Source organism: Paroedura picta, chromosome 1, assembly GCF_049243985.1.
Source record: "Paroedura picta isolate Pp20150507F chromosome 1, Ppicta_v3.0, whole genome shotgun sequence".
Lineage (NCBI taxonomy): Eukaryota > Metazoa > Chordata > Lepidosauria > Squamata > Gekkonidae > Paroedura > Paroedura picta.
In genome coordinates, this window is record NC_135369.1 from 66,126,836 (window position 1) to 66,150,767 (window position 23,932).

Sequence of the window (23,932 nt, forward strand, 5' to 3'; positions counted from 1 at the left end):
GAGCAGAGTGATTTCAGATGCCAAATGACAATAACATGTGAATGACAATAGCAGGTGGGATTGGATTAGGTGTAATATGCAAGGGGCAATAGGCATGGAGAAATCAGCATTGGTAATTGTTGGCAGAGTTTAAATATGTAAAGAGGTGTTGGCTACCACCTCTTAAAAGAATAAAATATTTGTATTTAGAAGAGAAATGACTTTGAGAGAGGAGAGAATCCTAACTGTATAACTGTTCAAATGAGTAGCCGTGTTGGTCTGAAGTAGCACAATAAAATCAGAGTCCAGTGGCACCTTTAAGACCAACAAAGATTTATTCAGGGTGTGAGCTTTCGAGTGCAAGCACTCTTCCTCAGACTGTGAACTGACCATCCCACTGTCATGATGGGATGACATACAGGGCTGCCAAATGGGGTAGAACGGTAACCCCCTCAAAAGGACAGATTGCTAACCTGAGAGTAGTCTGGGAAAGGTTAACAATATTGCTGGTAGGGTGATTGTTATGAACAGTTGCAATCATAAGGACAAATGTACTCACATTCTAACTGTATCGGAATAAGTGAGCAGTGACTCAGAAAAGCTAATACCATGCCTCAGATGTTGTTACTCTTTAAGGTGCTACTGGACTCTTCTATTGCTACCAGCTTTTCTACTGCTCTTTTCTATTGCTACCAACAAACTAACCCAACTCACATGTTTACACTCATTCAGGCCGTCAAGGTCAGTATTCTCTACTCGAACTGACAGAGGCTGTCCATGGTCTCAAGCAGAGGTAAGTCCCCTCACCTACTCCCCTATCTTTTCAATGGGAGAAGCTGGAGATTGAACTGGGGGCCTTCTGCATGCCAAGCAGATGTTCTACCAATGAGTCTTCATCTCCAACTCAAGACTGAATTGGAATATGGCTTCTTCTTGCTTGCTCTCACCTTCCTTTTATGAACAATAGGGCTTTAACAGTCAATGCCAGCATTTTGAATTGGGTGCCAGTGTAGCAGGAACAAGACTGGAGTGATATGATAGTACAAATATAATATTTATAATATATCCAACCACCAGTCATCTTCAGAGGCTTGCTTTGGGTGCCTCTGCAATCTAGGAATGGTCCTTCTTAGGGCGCTGAAACTTTGGCACTCTCTCCCCAGAGAGATTTATGGGTCTTTTCCCATCATTGTCTGTGAGCCAGCTTGGTGTAGTGCTTAAGAGTGATGGCTTCTAATTGGGCAAGCTGGGTTTGATTCCCCACTCTGCTTCCACATACAGCCAACTGGGTGACCTTGGGCCGGTCACAGTCCTGTTAGAGCTGTTCTCACAGAGCAGTTCTGTCAGCCTCACCTACCTCAGGCTATCTGTTGTGGGGAGAGAAAGAAGAAGAGTTGGTTTTTATACCCTGCTTTTCTGTACCAGAAGGAGTCTCAAAGTGGCTTACAGTCGCCTTCCCTTCCTCTCTCAACAGAAGCAGGGAATCAAGCCCGGCTTACCAGGTTAGAAGCCACCGCTCCTCCTCCTCCTCCCCCTCCCCCTCCTCCTCCATCTCTTATTAGAGTTCCCTCTTATTACTCGTCCACCCTCTTTGTGCTTTTTCTTATGTTGTGTGTTTTTCTGTTTCTGCAGTTTGCTATTGCTTGTTCAGCTTTATTAATTACTTATATATTCATTTATATCTGTGTATATTAAATATTTCATATATTTCATATATTTATTTAAAACATTTCTATGCTGCCTTTCCACCCATTTCAGGAAACCCACATCAGCAATCATTAAAACATTTCAGACATTAAAAGCATTAATGCCACTCAGGGACCAACAAAGCCCTACAAGGAAAACAAATACTCAGTTTGTGACAGCAAACATTTCCCACCAGTGTTTGCACAGGTGACTGGGACAACCTGCAAAACACCAGCCAGCCAGCCCTCCAGAGAAGTTCCGATCAATTATTGTTGCTGAAAGATTGGCTCTGACAGACCGCATCTAAAGGGAAAGCTTTAAATTCGCAAGGCTGTGCTTAGAAGAGCCATACTATTTCACAGCCAGGCTGCCTAAGCTTTAATTCCCTCTGCAGTCAATTTAGTGCTCGGGGAATGTGATCGATGGAAGAGCTCAGCCTCCAGGGCTGCCAAATGCATCCAGACAGGTACAGCACTGTAAAGGACTTTCAAGTGAGACTTTATCCTTGGATCCTAAGGTCAAGCTAATATCCCAGAAGGAAACGAAGTGGAAAACTGAGAATTCAAACCACAGAATTATCTGTGAAAAATGCAGTTAGCAGGGCATGAGTCATTTTTAAAGTGTGCTGCATGGAAATCCATGAGACATGGGTACACAAGGTTGGCTCAGGATGAATCACTTTTTCATGGGCCATTCATGGCAGCTACTAGCCTGCTCTTGGGAGATCTTTTGCACCATTTACTGAAGCATATTAGGTAAATCCCCCAGACCAGGCTTTCTCAACTAGGGTTTTGTGAAACCCTGGGGTTCCCTGACAGCCCTCCCAAAATGGCCAATGATAGGGGTGGAGCGGGTGGGAAGGCGAGGAGCTCTGGGTGGGCATGTACACTTATTTTGCATGATTGGGCCACTTCTGGGGTTTCTCGAAGCCTGAAGGATGTTTCAAGGGTTTCACAATGGCACAGCTCACTGCAGCCCATCCTCATACAAATTCTCAGGCAGTTCATTTCCTGCCAGAAGGGCAAGCCAAACAGAAGTAAATGATAAGAGTTACCCTGTTCTAGCTGGAAAGAGAAAAAAATGTCCCATCCCCACCCACACTCAGCACAGGACACAGCTTCTCGCCAAGCAGAAGATGGGCACTGGGATAGTGCTATTTGTAGGTAAGGTGGCCAGTCTTCAAGCCTGGAATTACAACTGATCTCCGGATGACAGAGAGTAAAGGGCCCCTCTGGAAGATGCACTCTAATGAGGAAGACACGTACCAGGACTAAGCCTCCAAATGTCTTTTTTCCCCCTCACAAATCGGCTGTTTGAAGCAGAGAGTGTACCCAGGAGGTTGTCTTCCCCCCCCTCCACCACAGACACACACTATAACACAATTGATCTGTTTCACAAGGGTGGGATTAACTCCAAACACTGGCTCTAATCATTGTTTGGCCTGACAGTTGGGCCAAGCTTTCACCAGAAGAACAGCCTGTGAAGAATAACTGACTGGAGTAGAAATAGATTCAGGTGTGTCATTCTGAAGCAACAGAACACACTTTCAATCCAGAGGCCCCTTTAAGACCAACTGAGTCTTATTCAGGCTATACGCTTTCATGTGCATGTGAAAAGGGCATGCACATGACACCTTATACCTTGGATAAAACTTGGTTTATCTTAAAAGTACCACGGGTCTCAATTTTTCCCCCCTGGGAGCAGGAATATAGCTTGAGGGGCAGCACAGACATATTCATGACCCCTGCCCCCCGAGATGGGAATTAACAGGGGCTTGGAAGGGTCCTGAGGGCCCACAGCACAGGGTCTTCTCCACTCTCACCCTTGGCAATTACTGTGTGTGTTCACACCAAATCCTATTTAGGCAGCATGTCAAAGAATGGAGTTTAATGAATGGGGTGCCCTTGGCGTGGACAAGCAGTTGGCAGAGTATGCTGGGTGAATGGAAGCTCTGCTTCTTTGTAAAGAACCCAATTAAAAAAATCTTAACAAGTGTGATGCTTCTGGTACACACAAGGAGCACAATGAGGCCATAATAGGCTCTGTAGGATTGATTATGCAGGGGGAGGAAAGGCCAGGCTGGCGGCAGCATAGCAGCGCGGTTAATCCGCACTTACGCATGACATTGCCGCCATCCCAGCCCCCTCCCAGCCCCAACCCACTGTAGAGCCTCCAACGGCCCATGACAAAGGAACACTGATTTTTCAGTGTTCCTTTTTTTGCCATGGCGGCCATTGGAGGCTAGGCTAGGGCAGGCCCATACACACAGGAATATCTAGGCCTGGAAAGCCCAGATCCTCCCTGTACACCAGCGGCTGGGCAGGACCAAATATTCTCCACTCAGCTCCATGTGGTTGCACAGAGCCTCAGGCTCAACTGGGGCTTTGTGCACTATTTTTCGGGAAGGTGGGATTGCAGTCTCATACAATAAAATCTTCCTATGAAATGACCCCCTCCCCCAGTGGAATCGTTCCGCTGTGGCTGCATTCCCTGTGGGGGACGCATTTTACCTTGGAGCTGATTTTTCACCAAAATGTTTTTCCTGCAGGGACATAGAAAGTGTTGCGCTTTACTTCATCCCCTGTAAACAGTGGAGCATGCTGCTCTACCACAACACTCCAGCAGTGGCCTGATGTGGACGCTGCTGCGCATGATTGGTCTAGGAGTGCCTGATACAACAAAACTGTTATACTACTAAGTATTAAGCTTAACATGACGGTTTGCTGGTTCTTCATTCCCTTGCCCAGAAAATGACACTTACTGTGCTGTGGCTTCTCCCACTGCTCTATTGAATCCTGCAGTTTCCTTCTCGGTGCCAGTGGAGAAGCCAGAGAGATTTGGATTAAACTTTTTCAGAATATCTGGCAGAGGAGAACAAAGTTTGAGTCTGGTGGCACCTTCAAAACCAACAAAATTTTTTATTCAAGGTCTAAGCCAGCGGTTCTCAACCACCGTAACGCCGTAACCCCAACTGGAGCAGCGGCACACGCATGCAGGCGGCGTGCGCAGATGCACGGGCACACAACAATCTTGAGGTAGCATGGAGGCGTCCAGTGCCATGGCTCTGCCACCACCTGCTGCCGCTGCCAGCCACTGCCACTGCCACGGCCACCAACCTGGTGACCCCGTGGAAGGGGCCAGGCGATCCCAATTGGGGTTGGGATCCCAAGGTTGAGAACCACTGGTCTAAGTTTCCTTGTGCATGAACACTTCCTCAGATACAATAAAATAAAATTTCCTTAACTATTACATATAGGTGGAGAGAGGGGTTTATTGCCAGAAAGGTTTAGCTAGAGTTCAGATGCATAATAAACTGGGCAATTAGAGCTGAGATTGGGCTGAGGCAGAGAAGGAGAAACTCAGGGTAAGTCTCTGCACACTGAGCAAGAGCAGCTGTTGATTCCCATAAGTCATTTTGCAGTTAAGGCACAAAGACCCTGAACTCTGCAGTCAAGTAACTAACAGTCAACATGCACTTAATCAGTTAGCCCATTGTTGCAGTTGGCCTATGAGTGGAAGAAATATTGCCTGAAGGGACAGAATAATCTCTACCAGTTTTCTTGGTCATTTATCTCTTATTACTCTCAGCAGAGTTGCTGTTACTATCTAAAATGTCATTGTTGAAGGTCTGGAATACATTTTTAGTTTTGAGATGTTTGCTGTAAAATGTAACTGGTTTAAATCAATTTTATTTCATTATTTATTTATATATGAAACGGTGTGTGCCTCATTTTCTCTTGGCTCAAGGTGAAACCTCAGTGTTTCCAAATAACACAGTAACTATATGTACTGTGCCTGTATCTTTGGAATTAGTAGTACATACAGGGCGATGTGCTGGTTCCAGTGTTGTATTAGGAGGACAAGGGTTCAAATTTCTGCTAACCTGAACTTAGTCACTGCTAACCTGGATCAGTTCCTTTATCATTCTGACCTACTTCACACAAAACAATGAGGTAAAATGGAACCATGTATACAAATGCAAACACTTAATTGGCATAGCAAAAAGAGTAAAGCAAAAATAGTAATAATATTATATGACACTTTTCACTACCCAAAGGAGTCACAGAGTGGCTTACACATTTGCCTTCCCTTTCCTCTCCCCACACCCTGTGAGGTGGGTGAGGCTGAGAGAGCCCTGATATCACTGCTCGGTCAGAACAGTTTTATCAGTGCCATGGTGAGCCCAAGGTCACCGAGCTGGCTGCATGTGGGGGAGTGCAGAATCGAACCCGGCATGCCAGATTAATGCTCGTAACACCAAGCTGGCATCACAGTGCAAAACGATGTTTGCCAAACAAAACAATTACAAATAATCATGAATGGTTACAAACAGTTATAGCATTTTTCCATTCCAAGTTAACAGCTAAAATCCAGAGTAAAATCACTGCAATTGCATGCATCTTAACAGAATCCTATTCATTCAAGAATATTCCCATGCAATGTTTCCCATGGAACCATGTGTGCCACACTGAGCTCTTGGGGAGAAAGATGGGATAAGATGGGGCACCACCCCGAGACATCAATTAAGGGGCAGTATATAAACCAAATGCTTCAATTAAAAAAAAACCATTTAAAATGTGAAAGACAGATATTCACCCTGATGACAGGTTCAAACATTAGTGGGGTTTTTTTTTTGGTTTTTTTACAAATCAGTTTTACTACACAGACTTTCTTTTGGAAAGCAAAAAGGGCATCATCTTTAAAAAAATGTTTATATTGCTCAGGCAGTCACTGGTCAGATCAGCAACCTGATCTGCTTGCCCTTTGAAGGGTAGAAAGCACCCATTTTCTTTCAGAGTACAATGTTAGACGAATATCATGTGTGAAGTGATTCTAATGCAACTATAGATCCAAGCTGGTACAAGGATTTCAGCCACCCAGAGCTAATTAAAATCCATTCCCTGTACCTCACTGTGTGCAAAGCAGTTTAAATGGAAATGAGGTGAACAAGAATCCACCAGAATATGACATTTTGGTTCTCATTTCAGCAATTTCCCTTATCGTGCTCTGTCAGTTAATTTGGATGAAATACTGGCCCCAGATTTCCTGGACAGCATCACTAACATTACAATTCCAATTTCACTTGTACGTATCTACTCTGTGTACAACATGGAGGATCACTCCTTAATGTTCCTAAATAACTGAAGCAGATTTGCCTGGAATTTTGCCAAATCAAATGGTTGCCCAATTTGCCCCCCTTGATTGGGTTGGCCCTGTCCAGAATATGATTCATTAATACTTGCTCCCAAACAAGATTGTAACTCTTTCACACTTTGGTACATCTTGGCCTACTCACTAGGTAAAGTCGTGTGACTCTCCAAGCTCCCCTCACTTCCAGCACTACGGAAAGGAACAGACATCAGTCAGTGGCATTAACAACAAATCAAGGACACTCCTTTTGTCCTAGAATCACAGCACGGTGCTGCTGTACTAGCCAGGGAGGGGGGAGCAGAAGAATTCAGAAAGGAAACAAAAAATAATAAATCCATGACAAAACCTAAAATTAAAGGAAAGCATAGAAGTAGGGCAGCAGCTAAAATAGAACACAAGCTCTGAACAAAATACATCATTAGAAAAGCTGTTCTGCAAGGTGAAGCATGTAACACACTCATGCATCTGATCCTACACATCTGATCTTGCCTATAATAAACCATTCCACACACCCCTTCCCCCCAGATGACCATTCAGTGGAATCAACTGGTTTCAGTGCCTTCCAATAGATACCTGGAGCTCAATTGTTAGGTTTGACAAAAATGAACCAATATATTTGGGACATTGAACTGACCTATATTCCCACTCTAAACTCTTAGTGAATTCCACTGTGTCTTATGTGCATGCCTACTTTCAGTAATAATTCCTGTGCAATTTGATTCACCCCCTACACCCCACGATTGGCTTGAGATTTAAACTGATGTTGAGCTATTTCCAGTTCACAATGGTATCCTAATGCTTTCCGTGACCTCTGTTATCTTCTTGGAACTGCCATTTGCCCCACAGTATGTTCCCTGCTGCAAGGCAAATAGTAGCTATAGAGCAGTGGTTCTCAACCTTGGGGTTGGGACCCCATTTGGGGTTGCCTGGCCCCTTCCCTGGGGTTGCCAGGTTGTCCACCACCACAGCGGCAGGCAGCAGTGGCGACGGCAGGCAGCGGTGGGTGGGGGCGGCGGCAGCTGGCAGGGGTAGTGGTCGGTGGAGGTGGGCAGAGGCAGTGGAGCCATAGCAATGGCTGTCTCCATGCCGCCTCAATTGTTGTGCACATGTGCGTGCATGCCACCTATGCACACATGTTTCCAGTGCCCCACTGGTTCCTTCTGCAGCTGCCCAGCCTGCCCGGAGGGTTGCCCTGGCGCCTGCTGAGAAATGCGCCAAAACACTTTGCTCAGCTCTTTTAGAGCTGGCAAGAAAGCGACCCCCTCCCCCTGTAGGTCCAAAGTCGCCCTATCCCGCCCAACTCCATGAGGCATACCCCGCGTGCTCTGCAGCAAGGTCGCCGCAGAAACCCCTCCCCCCACTGTGGTTAAAAGGGAGAAAGGAGAGAAGCGGCGAGCCAAGGGAGCAAGACACGAGCTCAAGCCTGGCCCGGAGCAGGACAGCGAGCAATGTGGAAGTGGCGGTGGCAGCAGCTCCCTCCCTCGGGCACAGCCCTAGCTCCCCGCCAGTCACCTTCTGCAGGGGGTTGCCCATGGCCACAGGTGGGGGGCTCAGCAGAAGCGCCTCCGCAGTGCTGGTCCCCACTGGGCCTCGGCGCCAAAGTTGGGGTTACGGCGAAGAAAAGGTTGAAAACCACTGCTACAGAGGGAATGACATGCATTGTGGAAAATAGTGGAAAATCTCCAGAGCTCTGAATCTTGTCCCTCTCTCATGACTCTTTTCCAGTCTCTTAAAAACTGTAGGTGATCCTAATTGCCCTAGAAACAGACATCACCAAACATAAGAGTTAAGTGAACTGCCTCTTACCATTTCATAACTTCCCACCCCAAGCTGCCGCTACCATTTGGTCTCGGGATAAATGCTAGCCTTAGTGTTTGCTGGAAAGCCATTTGAGATAAAAAAATACATGCATTAAATACAAGGCATACTCATTGCAATCTGCAAGATTTGTTGGATGGACCCTCATTAGGCCTTTGCTCCTTGGAGAAGAACTAATGACTTGGGTATAAGGATGGGCTCAGAGATGCAGCCTTCTCATATAAGTTGTGCTCTCATTTTCATCCCAGTCATGCTCTTAAGACATAAACAAGATGCATGTAAATTCAGCTGAATGAATTCTAGCAGAAATTCTACCTCCAAGAAAGTCCTCTCCAAGATGTTTTCAGATCACTCAGTCCGGTTGCTTGGGCTCCTACAGCAGTCTGTAAGGTACAAAAAGATCAACAGCAGTGTTGTGGGAAGAACACTGTTATCTCTCCAAAGAGTTATGCTGAACATCTGGAGGGCTTTTGCCCGGAACAAAAATTTATTCGTATCCTTCTTAAGTAGTAGAAGAGAGACTGGCTTGGTTTCAAAGAGGTTTGATCTGAACCTCACTACCATAGGCTTCCACTTCACCTGTCCACAACTGTCCCCAGTTTTCTTCTTTTAAAATCTAAAGGGTGCAGGTCAGCAGTAAATTGCCATCAACCTGATACTAATATTCAGTAAACTGTCCTTTGACAGAAGCCATTGGGATGAAATTCCTTCCTTCAGGCCTGGTCCAGTTTGTTGGTCAGCCATGAGTCTGCCTCTACTAGGTGAATGAGGCAGATACTGAGTTTTGGAATCAGCTCCTGGGTCCCAGCATCATACCATGATGTCCATACTACAATACATTCCTACATATCCTTATCCATTGTTCCTCTTAATATTTGTGAAACAGCACTGGGGATGGAGAGTGTCCTGGCTGTCCGAGATGGAATAGGGCACCCTGATTGGCCCTCCCTCTCCAGCTCCTGCCCTCTTTCCCCGGATGCTAGCCACTTTGCTCTCAGACGCCTGAGAGAGACACACAGAGACACAGAGAGCCCTGTCAAACTGCAAAGGACCCCTGATTATCTGATCTGTCTCCTGCTCTGAGGGAGAGACAGAGACAAACTGCAAACGAGCCCCAAACTGCAAATGACTCTTGCTTCCCTGCTAGGAAAGAGCCCTGATTACCTCCTATGGCTCCTCCTGAGAGAGAGAGAGATCTGTGGTCCCTGGGTCCTAGCGCCCATTGTATTCCTGGTTGCAATGGGCTTTCTTGCTAGTTTCTATATGTAATTATATTGCTACGTATAATAAAAGTGGGATACAGGGATCTGAGCATTGTTCTAGGATCTTGGAGACCCAGTTTCAAATCCCCACTCAGCCACGAAGCTGGTAGGTGAACTTGGACCAGAATGAAGTGCACTGTGTTGAGCTCTTTGGAGGAAGAGTGGGACACTATATTACATTAATAGTCATAAGATTGCAGACTATATAGAATGAACATTCACCTTTATGCACACAGTTATAATACTGTAGTTTCTAAGATTATGCCATCTTCTTGGCTTCATCTTAAGTTTTTGAGACTCTAGGACTCATCCTTGGAAATTTTCTGTTCAAAGGACTCTTGCTGTACGTTGACACGTTAGGTTTGAACAGACGGCATTCCGCTTTTATACTTTTTATTGGGACAGCTGTGTTGGGTGTGAATTCTTCTTCTTCTTTTGTGGAGCTACAGGCATTAACTTTCCATTGGGTATCAAGTGACAACACAGCACTGGTGGGGAGCAGAAAATTGCCAGTGGATGGCCTTTCAGGGACCTACCGTCAAGGAATCACCTAGTGCTGCTATCACTTGGATGTCACTTGGCCGCAGCTTGTGCACTAGAAAAAGAATGACAAAACATGGCCACAAAGGTCACTAGCATGGTATAGGGAACACTTGAACATGTTGGGGATCATGAAAAGAGAACTTTAAATTTATAAGAAAAAGAAGAAGGCATCATTCAGATATAATACAAAATTCTCATTTATTGTACCTGCAGTTAGTTTATGAGTCTGGGATTTGGCTCATAGATGATTATTCAGATCTCGGTTTGCCTTCATTGCTCTCTTCCTCTCCCCTGCAGATACCCAGTAGGTGACCTAGCCTATGCTGCAGTGATGGCGATAAATATAAAGAGGTGATGAACCAACTTCAAGCCATTGTTTCAGATCCTGGTTGAAGTTTGTTGAGTGGCCTGCCCTGGGACAGGCATCAATTAATTAAACCATAGTTTTATGTGACTCAAGTTTAAATGCAATGTGCTGATCTTTTTCAAATGTAGCACACATAAAATGAACTTTTTCAAATGTAGCACACTTTCCAAATCCTTTATTATCTTTGGCACTGTACCCTGTTTAATCTTAGCTCAGGGGGGCAATGCTGTTAGATGTCTTGAATTCCATTAAAGTCAATGGGATTTAAGCCACCTGTGTGTAGGGTTTCAACACTTAGCTATCTATGCCCATAGAAGCCCATGATGCACTGGCTCCTTTTAGAGCTGTGAGAATGACAGTTTTTGCTTTGTTATAAATTTAAAGTCCTTATGAATACAAAGTTTGTGAAAACATAATTGTGAAAAATAAAGCAAGATCAGATATAAAAAAGCAAATTGAAATGTTTATACTTTTCTCCTTATTTTTTCAGTTAATGCAGCACTGATACTTTTTTTTTTAAGTAAACAATTGAAACCTTGCTTTACATTTGTCTACTGTCTTTCATGTTTCTCACCTGAGGTTGGGACTTCTTCGGATGGAGTTTGTCCAGGGCATGACAGGTCACTACCCCAGTTCTTAAAGACAAAATACAATAGAGAATTATGTATACACTGGCATAGACTGAACCAATTCAGAATCCAGGACAGACTAGTGCAGAGGTGGCGAGGTTATGCCCAAGAACCACATGTAACCCAGGAGATCACAGGTCCTGGAGCTGCGTAATAACTTGGGAGCATCAGTGAATGGCTCGTCAGACAGATCAATTAACACTGCAATCCTATGCATAATTTCTCAAGACTAAGCCCATTGCTTGGACAGGATTATCTCTGTACAGGCCTGCATTGTAAGAGCACAATATTGGATATTACAGATTCTCCCAAAGAAACCTGTTGGCTAAATACACAGGGAATTTTAACTGAGTAATACAAAATATTTTTACTTTGGCCTTCACCTTATTTTTATCTGCTCCAAATTCAACCATAGGTGCTACTACTTTGAAAGGAAGACTGGTGAAGTGAGCAATTTGTTTTTTAGCCTTTCCCATAGAGAAACATCGCCCACATACCCAGCCATTATTACCCATGCTGGGGAAGCCTGCCTCCATACTCGAGTAACAGTAACAGTTCACTAAGAGACCACAAATCACAGTCTTCATGCTACCAGGTTATAGGCTAGCATCAAGTCGCAATCTCCACTTCATATAACGTATTTCATATTTTTCAAACAAGGCCAGAGCTTTAGAATCCTTATTTTGCTGGACCTCAAAACAGCTTTGTAATAAACTCAAAATTATTTTCATTGTACAGAATAAGAATCTAGGCTGAAAAATATATTTATCAGAAAGAAACATGGCCTATAACATGACCCCACTAAAATGTTATACATTTATACCCCAAAAAATCTTTACTGAATATACAGTACTTGTAATTTGTATAAAATTATACACAAACACCCTTTCATCATGGCACATCTTTTGAAAAACAAAGTATTCCTTTGGGTAAATACAGCAGCAGTGCCTAAAGTAACATAAAAATGAAGATGTGGGAAATGAACCCAGATTTCTTTAGATACAGATCCAACTTTCACTTTGTTGAGGATCCCTCATCCAGTGAAGCACTGGCCTTCATTTTAATGAGAACAAGATGACCCTTTCTTCCTGTATCAGAGCTCCAGAGGAGACATCTGTGTACATATTGCATGTAAACAATTATCAACATCAATCATTTCTACAGTACCATTTAATGTGCTTTTCAAAGAAATTACTTCATTCATAGGAAATAAAGAGTCATCTGGAGCAATATAGTATTTTTGCTGCACTGCTGATGAAATCATACCCAATACCCCATCCCAAACTGTGCACAGGGCTGGCCTGGATGTGACCTTTTTCCCTTGAGAAACTCATCACAGGGAAGAACTGAAGGTGACAGCAGCCTTATAGTCCTGGCCTTTCACAATAGAGGAATTGTTCTGGAAGCATCCTCTCTGTGTTCAGTTCTCCTCCCCAAGGATCGAGCTCCATTCTGCAACTTTGAAGCAGATGCCAGCTGAGCACGGTGCTGTTTGATGCCACCCAAAGCCACCCCTCAATCCCCAGAGCAGTTCTGCAATTAAAATAAAAATGTTTATTTTTTGGCTTAATTAGTAAGGCGACAAAAGGACAGGAGTGTGTAAGGGGACTCATGCAGCGCTTCTGAAAATTAAAAAAGGCAGCGAGCCTGCCTGAAGCATGGAGAAAGGGGCAAGACTGACAGCTGAGCCAACATCTGAATTTCTAGAATGCAGATCTGTCATTTCACTTGCAAAGTCTGGCTCACCCTGTAGCTCAGGGACAAACTGTAACTTCATTTTATACTAAGATGTTTAAAAATGTTACAGAAGTGGGCACAGATGACGAGGCTGCTCAGTGTACATGCCAGGAATAGAACCCTGAAATTCTTAGTACACTCTTCGTGTATCCAGCTAGCCACAGCTATTCGCAGAATCTCTTTCCCTGCCCTGTTGTATTGCCACAACCTTCTTTTAAGAGTCACTAGATTATCACTCAAAGGCTACATTTGTGTTTTCAAATGTAAAGCTGGAGCCCCACATTTTGGATGATAAAAATGCATATCCCAAGCCCAGCATGCATCTTGTTTGATATTTCAACCAAAATACCATAGATGTAATATAATATAGTATAGATAGATAGTACAGGTAGTTCCAAGATCTCCAGTTTTAAGGGAGGTCTATGTCAGTATTGCCCTGATCTAGATTTTCCAGGGTAACCTGATCTTGTCAGATCTTGTAAGATAAGCAGGGTTGATCTGTATTTGGGTGGGAGAATACCAGGGAGTACCATGGTCACTATGCAGAGACAGCCAAGGCAAACCACCTCTGAACATCTCTTGCCTTGAAAAGCTTATGAGATTGCCATAAATTGGCTGCAATTTGACAGCATTTAAAAAAGAGTAAATCTTGGCTTAAATTAAAATGAAAGCTTACTAACATTCCTATGCTGGTGCACCCAGATACAGTGGAACCACCCCCAGACTTGTTAGTACCTGTATACTATACCTGTTCACTTCAGGTATCGAATATGAAAGTGAAAACACCTTGTTGACAGCAGCATTTTTGTTCACGTAAGCAGCACATTGTAAGGGAATCACCTGATTGGGCTTCTTTGTTGGCTCCAGAGGTGAATACGTGTAATTGCTGTTCTTGTAGGTTCCCAGGAAAGGCTGTGACTATAAAAGAGAATGAAAATATATGTCAAGCAATGGTAGTGGGCTAAAGATATTTGGAGGTTTATCTAGCAGAAGAATATTTAGAATTCCTGATATGGGACATGCTGATGTGAACTGAAGTTCAAACCCCTCTCTTCCCAAAAAAGATATTTGGTGCTGTGTTGCTTGGTCAATTTATTAGATAAAGAAGATCAGGGATGGAGATATTGAAACTCAGCAAAAAATTTAACATTCTTGTCCAGTTAATGCTCAGGGCACTCTGAACAGCTGTCCAGCATCCAAATGGAGTCTTCTAAAATCTACTGTATGAAACTACCATTGCATTTCACTTCACAACAAAGTCCCCTTCCAGGCAGTGTATTGCTATATTAACTTATTTTTATCACTGTATTACAATCAAAACCTGTTGCACACAGGGAAACAATGGCTGCTAGGATGCACTGTGGCCTTCCTAGGGGCTGGCTACATGACATAAGTGAAAATCATGGGAGGGGGAAGGAATGAAAGAAGGAAGAAAGGCAGGCAGAGGTCAAACTGGGTTCCGTGGCACTGGTGGACAGCCTTTACTACATCTCCTGCCCTTCCAGACCCTTGAGGTCCTGCCTCCAAACCTCAGGGAACATTGCTAACCAAGGGGACACCAACCTCCACGTGCAGCCTGGAAATCTGGGATTGGCGGTCATCCGCAGACTATAGAGATCAGCTCCCAAGGGAAAAATGGCTGTTTTGGAAGGGGGACTGTGCAATGACAACTCATCTCCAGGCTCCTGTAGATAAAACAGATGCTTGGGAGGTGGGAACTCTGTGGCACTGTGTCCCAGAGAGGTTTGGGGGAATGTGAATCTCTAGTAGGGACCTGGGGATGTGTGAAATTGCAAGTCACTTCCAGGCTGAGTAGATCAGTCACCCTGGAGAAAAGGACTACTTGGGAGGTAGGACTTTCTGGCTTTGGATTCCATGGAGGTGCAGGGATGCCAGGCTCCAGGTGGGAACAAAGAGAAATACTGTGTGGCAGTAATTGTTAATAACAATGAACATCATATAATTTAACTTGTCACAGTATCCTCCTTTAATTGATAGCAAAATTTGTTTGAATAACTGAAAACCTTTCAGTCTGTATGTTCTTCAGTTCAGTTCAATATCAAAGTAAATCAAAAACAGTTGTATATTACAATCAAACATGAAAATGTTTATTGGCAAAGAACTTACAGAGGGTTTCTCAATTACTACCTCTTTGTCAGCTTTTCTCAACTTTTTTACCATTGAGAAACCCCTGAAATGTTCTTCAGGCTTCAAGAGACCCCAGAAGAGGAATCTCCAGGTCCCAGCTGGAGGCTGGCATCCCTGCCAGTGTTCAGGGATGCCAGCCTCCAGTGGAACTTGAAGAACCCCCAGAATGAAAGCTCATATCCAGATTATAAAGAGCAGTTCCCCTGGAAGAAAGGGCTGTGGGGTACTCCCCTCCGCACAGAGAGAGGGGGAAAAGAGAGGGAGAACAGAAGACAAAAGCATTCCTCCCTTCTCCAATTTTAAAACTCATGAAACACACAATCACCTGTCCGTGTAGGAAATACCTGAGTGTTTCCCTTTTGGATTACTCTGAGAAACCATTGACCAGAAGGTCCAAATTTAAAGTAAAAGAATCCCATAACAGTCAATGAGCAAGTCACAAAAGACTTACACTATCCTCCTGCAACAGCTTCTTCTTCCTGTGCTCTAGCTACATCTCTTTCAGACAATGGCAATTTGTACAGCTTGGTGTAGTGGTTAAGAGCAGCGGTTTCTAATGTAGTGAGCTGGATTTGATTCCCTGCTCCTCTATGTGCTGGGTGACCTTGGGCTAGTCACAGTCCAGTTAGAAACTGTTCTTATACAGCAGTTTCTCTCAAAGCTCTTTCAGCCTCACCTACCTCACAGGGTATTTAGTGTGGGGAAAGGAACGGAAGGCGCTTATAAGCCACTATGATACTCTTCTGGGCAGTGAAAAGCACGGTAAAAACCAACTCCTACAGGGAAGATGCCACTGGGAAGTTGCTACTGGGAAACAGTGTCTCCCCACTCCACTTGTCCCCATGGCCTCATGGTACTTCTGTGCCCCTCTACAGTATCCCCATCTTCCATGCCATTGGTCTCAAATTTTCTTTGTTGTGATGGTCTTCAAAAGACTGTAGCAAGACCAAGGTGGTCTCCATGTGGAAAGGGAAAGTCTACATTTTCCCAGTCCCACCCACCTCAGCATTATTTTCCCTACTGCAATTGCCTTTGATGGCTACCTCCAAAGCATTCCTCCCTTTTCAGATTGCACATTGCAAACCTCACATGACCTACTCATGAGTAAACATACCCAGGGCAGTGGCAATTCCTCAGCACCCTGGATCCCAGAGGGCTATCAGGGAGCCATTTCTGGGCCTTCTGCAGCCCCCCCCCCACCTCCAGAAGGCACACAGAGGCTGCCCCAGGTCCCCTCATGTCCTCTGAGTTGAAAGAGGCCAGAAGACCACAGCCGCTTACTAGAAGCAGGGCATACTCTGAGGCTGGCTCCTCTTCCACCCAGCAGTCTTCTGAAACTGGCAGGAAGTTGGAGGTAGAGAGCTGTCCCCTTGCTAAGTCCTTCCTGACTGAGGGCTGACTCCTGATTCAGGCTATAAACTACCTGGATGAGCCATTCCTGGATGAAGGCCAATCAGGTAGTGGGTGAGCAGTCAGTTTAGATTTTACTGATTGAGCAGTTTATCTTACTGCCTTTAGTGTATTCTATTTTCTTAAAATTATTTCCTATTGGGAACTCTAGAGACACATCTCTAGAGAAAAGGAAAGAAGGAACCATGAAAGAACATGCAGTTTTCAGGAAGCTATAACTGGGCATGGTTTGACCTCACATGTATGTAAGATGCTGTTATAGTTACACTGGTACAAAACAGTTTTAGTAATGTCACAGCTGCACATATCTATGATAAATTCAGTACTCTTGGTTCTAAACAATGATATTAAATCAAGAGACTTAGTGTAAATGTGAGCATGCACATGCTCACACAAATCATTATGACCAAGGCAGGAAAATTCAGGTTTAGTATCCCACCCCACTCATCCCTAAGCAGATCAGCGCCCATTCATACATGTTAGATAATGCAGTTCCAATGCACTTTGGAAGTTGATTTTCCTGATTTGCACAGGAAAATCCAGCTGCAAAAGCACATTGAAAGGGCATTGTGTGCAGAATGGGCCCTAGAAAGAAAAATATTCTGGGTTATAAGACTACTCCAGGGCAGAGTCTGCACTTACTTTGTTTATTCCATTGTCAATCCTGTTGAATTCAGATCGCTTTGAACTCGGGTCTTCCTCTCCCCCCCTCCTCCCCATTGAAACAGGAAAGTCTTCTGCACGTGGTTAGGGAGGCTCAGAAGGGGGGGGGGAGGGAGGCAAGCCTCTTTCTTTCTTTTCTTGAAGGGGGGGGGAGAGGAGCCAGGCAGGGAGCCTCTTTCTTTTCTTGGAGGGGTGGGGGAGAGGATCGAAAAAGGCAGAGGACCGACAGAAGTTGAGAGAAATTAGGGGCTTCTCCTTTAAGGCAAGCGTGTCACATGACCAGGTGTAGCCTATCAGAAGTTCTCTACCACGGAGTTTCTTTCCCAATCTGGATATTGAGGATTAACAGCACTCTGAGATATCCCACAATAAAGGTAGGGTCACTCCGGATCAATCCTTGCTGCAGAAGGAAAACTTAAATCGCCCAAAATCCAAATGGAAATCGCATTCTGTATAGAGGGCAGGGACTGAATCGATCTGGGGTTGGAATAAAAGCTCCGTGCAGTTTACACCCAGGTCTGAATCTGAATGACCGTTTCTAGACTCATTTACAAAAAGAAACTCCAATTTTACTCCTTCAGAACAGATAGCTTAGATTTAGCTATAAATAAATGCTTGAGTTGAATGAAAATTGGAAAATTCATTAACTGGAAATAGAATCTAGAATTTCTCAAATTACAGTCTTTGAGGATATTCTAGGGTATCTGCCAGTCCTTCTGGTTAACATAAAAACCAATTCCCTCTTAAGGCCAAACAACATGTTATGTTTTTCTGAGCTGGGTATGGGTTGTAGCTCTGAAGATGGACAAATTATTCTCCCTTGGCAACTTTGACTCAGAAAACCAGTGCTGGAGGCAGGAGTCCCTCCTCTCCCTATGCTATTGTCCTAAATCCAATCAGATTCCTGGTGACTTTAAAATGCCATTCCCTACAGCTGCTATGTGACTGCAAGGAATGCAGCTGCAGTGGGAACCTAGTACCCAGCTATTCAAACCTGGGTGTAAACTGCATGGAGCTTTTATTCCAACCCCAGGTCGATTCAGTCCCTGCCCTCTACACAGAATGCGATTTCGTTTTGATTTGGGGCGATTTAAGTTTTCCTTCTGCAGCAAGAAGGATTGATCCGGAGTGACCCTACCTTTATTGTGCGATTTCTTGGAGTGCTTTTAATGCTCAATATATTTTAAAATCGCATTGTTTTGAATCTGGGCTCTCCTCCGTGGTAGGGAACCCATGACTGGCCACAGGTGGTTATGTGACAAGCCTGCCTTAAAGGAGAAGCCCCTAATTTCTCTCAACTTCTGTTGGTCTTGGATTTTTTTCTGCTTTCTTCTATCCTCTCCCCCGCCCCCTTCAAGAAAAGAAAGGATTTTTTCCTTCCTCATCTGACTTCTTTGATTCTCTGCCCGCTTCAAGAAAACAAAGAAAGAGTCTCCATTTGCCTCCCTGCCCCGCTCTTCTGAGCCTTCCTAACCACGTACAGAATACTTTCCTGTTTCAATGGGGAGGGGAGGGAGAGGAAGACTTGAGTTCAAATCGATCTCAATTCAACAGGATTGACAATGGAATAAACAAAGTAAGTGAAGACTCTGCCCTGGATCCAGACCCAAATTGTTGTCGTGGTTCGGTCCTTGGTGGCTTGGGAACCAGACCGAACCCCGCCATCAGAGGCGCCCGCGATCACGGAGGTAGGGCATGGTGATCACAGGCAAGCCGGCAGCTGGGCGCCCCACCCGATCGTTGAGGTGGCAATGGCCGCTAAAGAACCTCAATGTCCCCCTCCACCTTTTGACAAGGGCCCGGAGATGGCCCTTTGTTCCAGGAAAATGGGCCATCGGGAACCCCGGAAAACCTCGCATATGTGCATGAGTCATGATTGTATCAGCATGTTCCCTCCGGAAGTACTGGGTGGGGCAATACAACCAAAGGAGGTGGGTTTTGTATAAAAGAGAGCTTCCACCTGGAGTTCGGTGGAAGCTCTTACTCCATACCAGCGGACTCCACGTTGCAGAAATAAAGCTTGTTCCTGTTGTATCGTTCACCAGGCCTGGCGTGACGTTTTCTTCAAGGGGCACCCTGTTTTTTCAGTTAGCAAGCGGGTTCCCGACATCGTAAGAGCTTCCACCGAACTCCAGGGTCGGCATCGCATCCGAGCGCTTATCGGGACGGATCCAGAGATGGCGTTTTCAAGCAACGAGGCGGTCTCGACCCCCACGAACCCCGGGAACATGGGTTTAATGTCCCCGGGAGATTTCCTCCGAAAATCGGGGGGCCAGGAGCAGCTGTCCGGGACCCCGAGACCCTCGGCAGCGGCGGCCAAGGGAAGGCGCCGGGCCATGGGGTTCCCAAGCACGGCGGGGAGCGCGCCGAGGTCTGGGGGGTTGGCCCCAACCTGGGACACCCAGCTGAGGCAGGCGCTTCGCCCGGTAAGACCTGAGGAATCCCTAGAGGACCTGCGGCGGGCCATGGCGGACTTGGCCAGGCGCTTGCAGGCAGCTGAAGCCCGTGAGCAAGCTCGGGCCGGGCCCGGAGGGACTGGTAATACAACGGCGGAGGGGATCGCGTCGAGTGAGGACGCCTCCAGCGACGAGGACGAGCCCGGCACTGGTGAGCCGACGGGGCGGCGAGAGCCGGACCAACGCAGGAGCGACGTGCAAGGCAGGGAGCGGCACGGCGTCGTTGGGCAAGTTGGTAGCCGGTGGAGCGGAGCAGGACGCCGAGAATCCCGGATCCGGAGGGGGTCGGACTACTCTCCAAAACGTTCCCCCCCAGAGCTTAAGGCGCGTTTCGACGGGACGCCGGACGACCTCCCGCAGTTCCTCCTCCACGCGCTGACGCATGCCCGGAGATATGGAGACCGGTATGAGGACTCCGAGGACTTGGTCTGGGGGGTGGCCTCGTGTCTCCAGGGCAAGGCGGGTCAGTGGTACCTGGGGTTGGCCGAGCGCGGCGACCCGGCAACTCAGGACCTGCAGGACTTCATGGTCGCGCTCCGCCGACGATTCCAGGACCCCCAGGCTGAGGACAAGGCAAAGAGTCGGATCAAGGGACTTCGACAGGGTACTAGGGGGGTTATGGACTATATAGACATTTTCCGGAGGGAAGCAGGCAAGGTGTTCTCCTGGAACGAGGAGACCCAAATCGAGTACTTCCGGGAGGGCCTTAACCCGAAGCTCAGGGAATGGGCCGTGATCAAGGGGACGGAAGAAGATCTGTCTACACTGGAGGGGTGGTGTTTTGTGGTCGCCAAGCTGGAAGCCAGCCTGGGTTGGGCCGCCGCACCCCCCCGGGAGGCCAAAGGCGGGTCAGCCGAGGCGCCAAGACCGGGCCCCGACAACTCTCGCCCCAAACGACCCCCGAACCCCGAGCGGGAAAGGAGACGCCGGGAAGGACTGTGCCTGAAATGCGGGGGGTCAGGACATTTCGCAGCAGCGTGCCAACGGCAAGGGGGGGAGGACCGCGGGCTCTCCCAGGGGGGAGGTGCGACACGCCCCCAGCAGGCACGCCGGGCGGAGGACCTCCGCAACGAACCGGGAAGCGTCCAGGCGACGGGAAACGGCCAGGACCTGCTGTAGACGGCGCCGGGCAGCAGGTCCCGCGGTGCGAGGGAAAACCCCTACAGCATGAGGCGCGACCTCCGAACGTGGTAATTTTAGAGCTCCGGAACCCGGAGAACGGACTAAGTTGGGTGGGGGAGGCTCTTTTGGACTCTGGATGCGACCACAGCATGGTCCACCCCCAGATAGCCCGGGCTTTGGGGCTACCGAAGCGCATTCGGAAGGTTCCCCTGGTTTTCGTCCAGATGGACGGCAGCCCGATTCAGGGGGGACCTTTCGGGGAGGAGGTGGGTCCTATCGCCATCCACATAGGGGACCACCAAGAGCTGCGGTGGCTGATCCAGGTCCCCGTAGCGGGATATCGGGCGGTGTTGGGCCTGGATTGGCTGAAGGAACACAACCCCGTGGTGGACTGGCGGGCGGGGACCCTGAAGTTCGACTTGACGGTGGGTGCACGGCATCGGGTCCCCCGCGAGAATTCCAGCCACAAGAGGACGGCGGCGCGTCCCAGGGGAGCGGCGGCGGCGCAGCAGGAGAAACCAGAGCCCGAGGTCCCGCCAGAGTACCGAGACCTCGCAGCCGTTTTCAGCGAGCGGGAAGCGGACGAGCTACCCCCACACCGCCGCACGGACTGCGCTATCAACATCCCAGAGGGGGCGGTACTGCCCAAAGGGCGCATCTACAAAATGAGTGAGGGTGAGCTCAAGGACCTCCGGGAGTTTTTGGGAAAAAATCTGGCCCGAGGTTTCATCCGGCCCGCTTCCAGTCCCATGGGAGCTCCAGTCTTGTTCGTCCGGAAAAAGGATGGGTCCCGACGGCTGTGCCAGGACTACCGGGGCCTCAACGCCATCGCAGCGGGGAACGCTTACCCCCTCCCGCTGATCCCGGATTTGCTGGCCCGGCTGGGCAAAGGGACTCTGTTCACTAAGCTGGACCTAAGGGAGGCGTACTACCGGGTACGCATCCGGGAGGGGGATGAGTGGAAAACGGCGTTTAACTGTCAATTGGGACAATTCGAATTTAAAGTGATGCCGTTCGGTTTAAGCGGGGCACCTGGGGTTTTCATGAGTCTAATTAATGAGGTGTTGCAGGACCTTCTGTTTCAGGGGGTGGTTGTTTATTTGGATGACGTCCTGATCTACAGCCAAGATCCCCAAGAGCACGTGACCCTGGTGAGGGAGGTGTTAAAGCGCCTGCTGGCAAACCACCTATACGTGAAGCTGGCTAAGTGCGAATTCCACCGTCCCTCCCTGGACTATTTGGGCTACCGCATCTCAGCCCAGGGCATAGCTATGGACCCCGAGAAGGTGCAGGCGGTGCTGGACTGGGAAAGGCCCCGCACCCGGAAACAGCTACAAAGCTTCCTGGGGTTTGCTAATTTTTTTAGAGGCTTCATCCCCAGATACTCCTCCGTAGTGGCTCCCCTCACGGACTTGCTAGGTACCAAGGGGAGAGGTCCTCGCGCCACGCGGCCCAGCGCAGCGCTCGGCTGGAATGAGAAATCGGAGGCAGCGTTCCTGGCCCTCAAGCAAGCTTTCGCGTCTGAGCCCACGCTACTGCACGTCGACCCAACCCAGCCGATGGTGGTACAAGTCGACGCCAGCGACGCAGCAGCCGGGGCGGTTCTCCTGCAGCGAGACCAGGCGGGACAGCTGAGGCCGGCGGCCTACCTCTCACGAAAATTCGCCGAAACGGAGCGGAACTGGTCTACCTGGGAGAAGGAGGCGTTTGCGATTAAGTTCGCCCTCACCGAATGGCGGCATTGGCTGGAGGAAACAGAGGAGCCGTTCGAGGTCTGGACAGATCACAAGAATCTGGAGGCGCTCCGGCAACCGCGATCCCTGAACGCCAAGCAGATGAGGTGGGCGGAGTTCTTTTCGCGGTACAATTTCAAGCTGGGTCACATCCCCGGCAAAGAGAATTTCCTCGCGGACGCCCTCTCCCGGCTGCCGCATCATGGGGAGGGGTACGCTCCCTGCACCAGGTCTGTGTTCGGTGAGGAGCAGCTGGGACGGGGGGTCGTCACTAGGCGTCGGGCCAGGGGGGAATGGGAGCCCGACCCGGCGACCGCCCCGCTCCGAGACCGCCTAGTGGCAGCCTACGGGACAGACGAGGAGCTGGCTGAGCTCCGGGACTCTTTGATTTTGGACTCCGGTCTCTGGCGGAGGGGGGAGGCTGTCTACGTCCCGGAAGGGCTACGACGGGAAGCCCTCAGCCTCTGCCACGATGCTAAGACCGCCGGGCACTTCGGTTTCGTAAAATCCTGGAAGTTGGCCCGGCGGCGGTTTTGGTGGCCCAGTCTGCGGCGGGACACAAAAGCTTACGTCAGTGGTTGTCCTGTCTGCCTGACCTGCAAGCCGGGGGTTGGCAAGCCGAAAGGGCTGCTGCACCCGCTCGAGGTCCCGACCCGGCCGTGGTCAGTGATCTCCATGGACTTTATAACAGACTTGCCTCCCAGCAAGGGGAAAACGGTGATCTGGGTGGTGGTAGATCTATTTTCCAAACAGGCCCACTTCATTCCTTGCGCCAGTGTCCCCAGTGCTTCACAGTTGGCTCGGATGTTCCTGGATCACGTGTTCCGACTGCACGGGCTGCCGGACAAGGTGATTTCCGATCGGGGCTCACAATTCGTGTCCCGGTTTTGGCAAGCTTTCCTGCGCCTGTTAGACATCGAGCAAGGGCTGAGCTCCGCTTACCACCCCCAGACGGACGGGCAGACCGAGCGGGTTAATCAAGTACTGGAGCAGTACTTGCGGTGTTTCGGTTCCTATCATCAAGACACCTGGGTGCCCCTGCTCCCCCTGGCCGAGTTCGCGTACAACAACGCAGACCACAGCAGCACGGAGATGTCGCCTTTTGCCGTCGTCTACGGGACAGACCTGAGACACTTCCCGGAGCTTGGAGAGGTCCCCGCCCGGGAATCGGCCGACCTTCGCGAGTGGGGGAAGCGTGCCGGGAGCTGCTGGAAGTCGCTGCAGGAGC

At 48.0% G+C, this 23,932-nt stretch overlaps 1 protein-coding gene across 1 annotated transcript in view; it reads right to left on the reverse strand.

Annotated features, from left to right (window-relative positions):
- PLB1 (phospholipase B1) overlaps positions 1–23,932 on the reverse strand; it is a 175,495-nt gene that overhangs the window by 36,098 nt on the left and 115,465 nt on the right. The window contains exons 43-48 of the mRNA XM_077341488.1: positions 14,013–14,090; positions 11,381–11,441; positions 10,433–10,491; positions 8,950–9,017; positions 6,962–7,005; positions 4,427–4,526 (exon numbers count right to left, since the gene is read on the reverse strand). Of these exons, the coding sequence (XP_077197603.1) occupies positions 4,427–4,526; positions 6,962–7,005; positions 8,950–9,017; positions 10,433–10,491; positions 11,381–11,441; positions 14,013–14,090 (410 nt within the window). The remainder of the gene's footprint in view (positions 1–4,426; positions 4,527–6,961; positions 7,006–8,949; positions 9,018–10,432; positions 10,492–11,380; positions 11,442–14,012; positions 14,091–23,932) is intronic.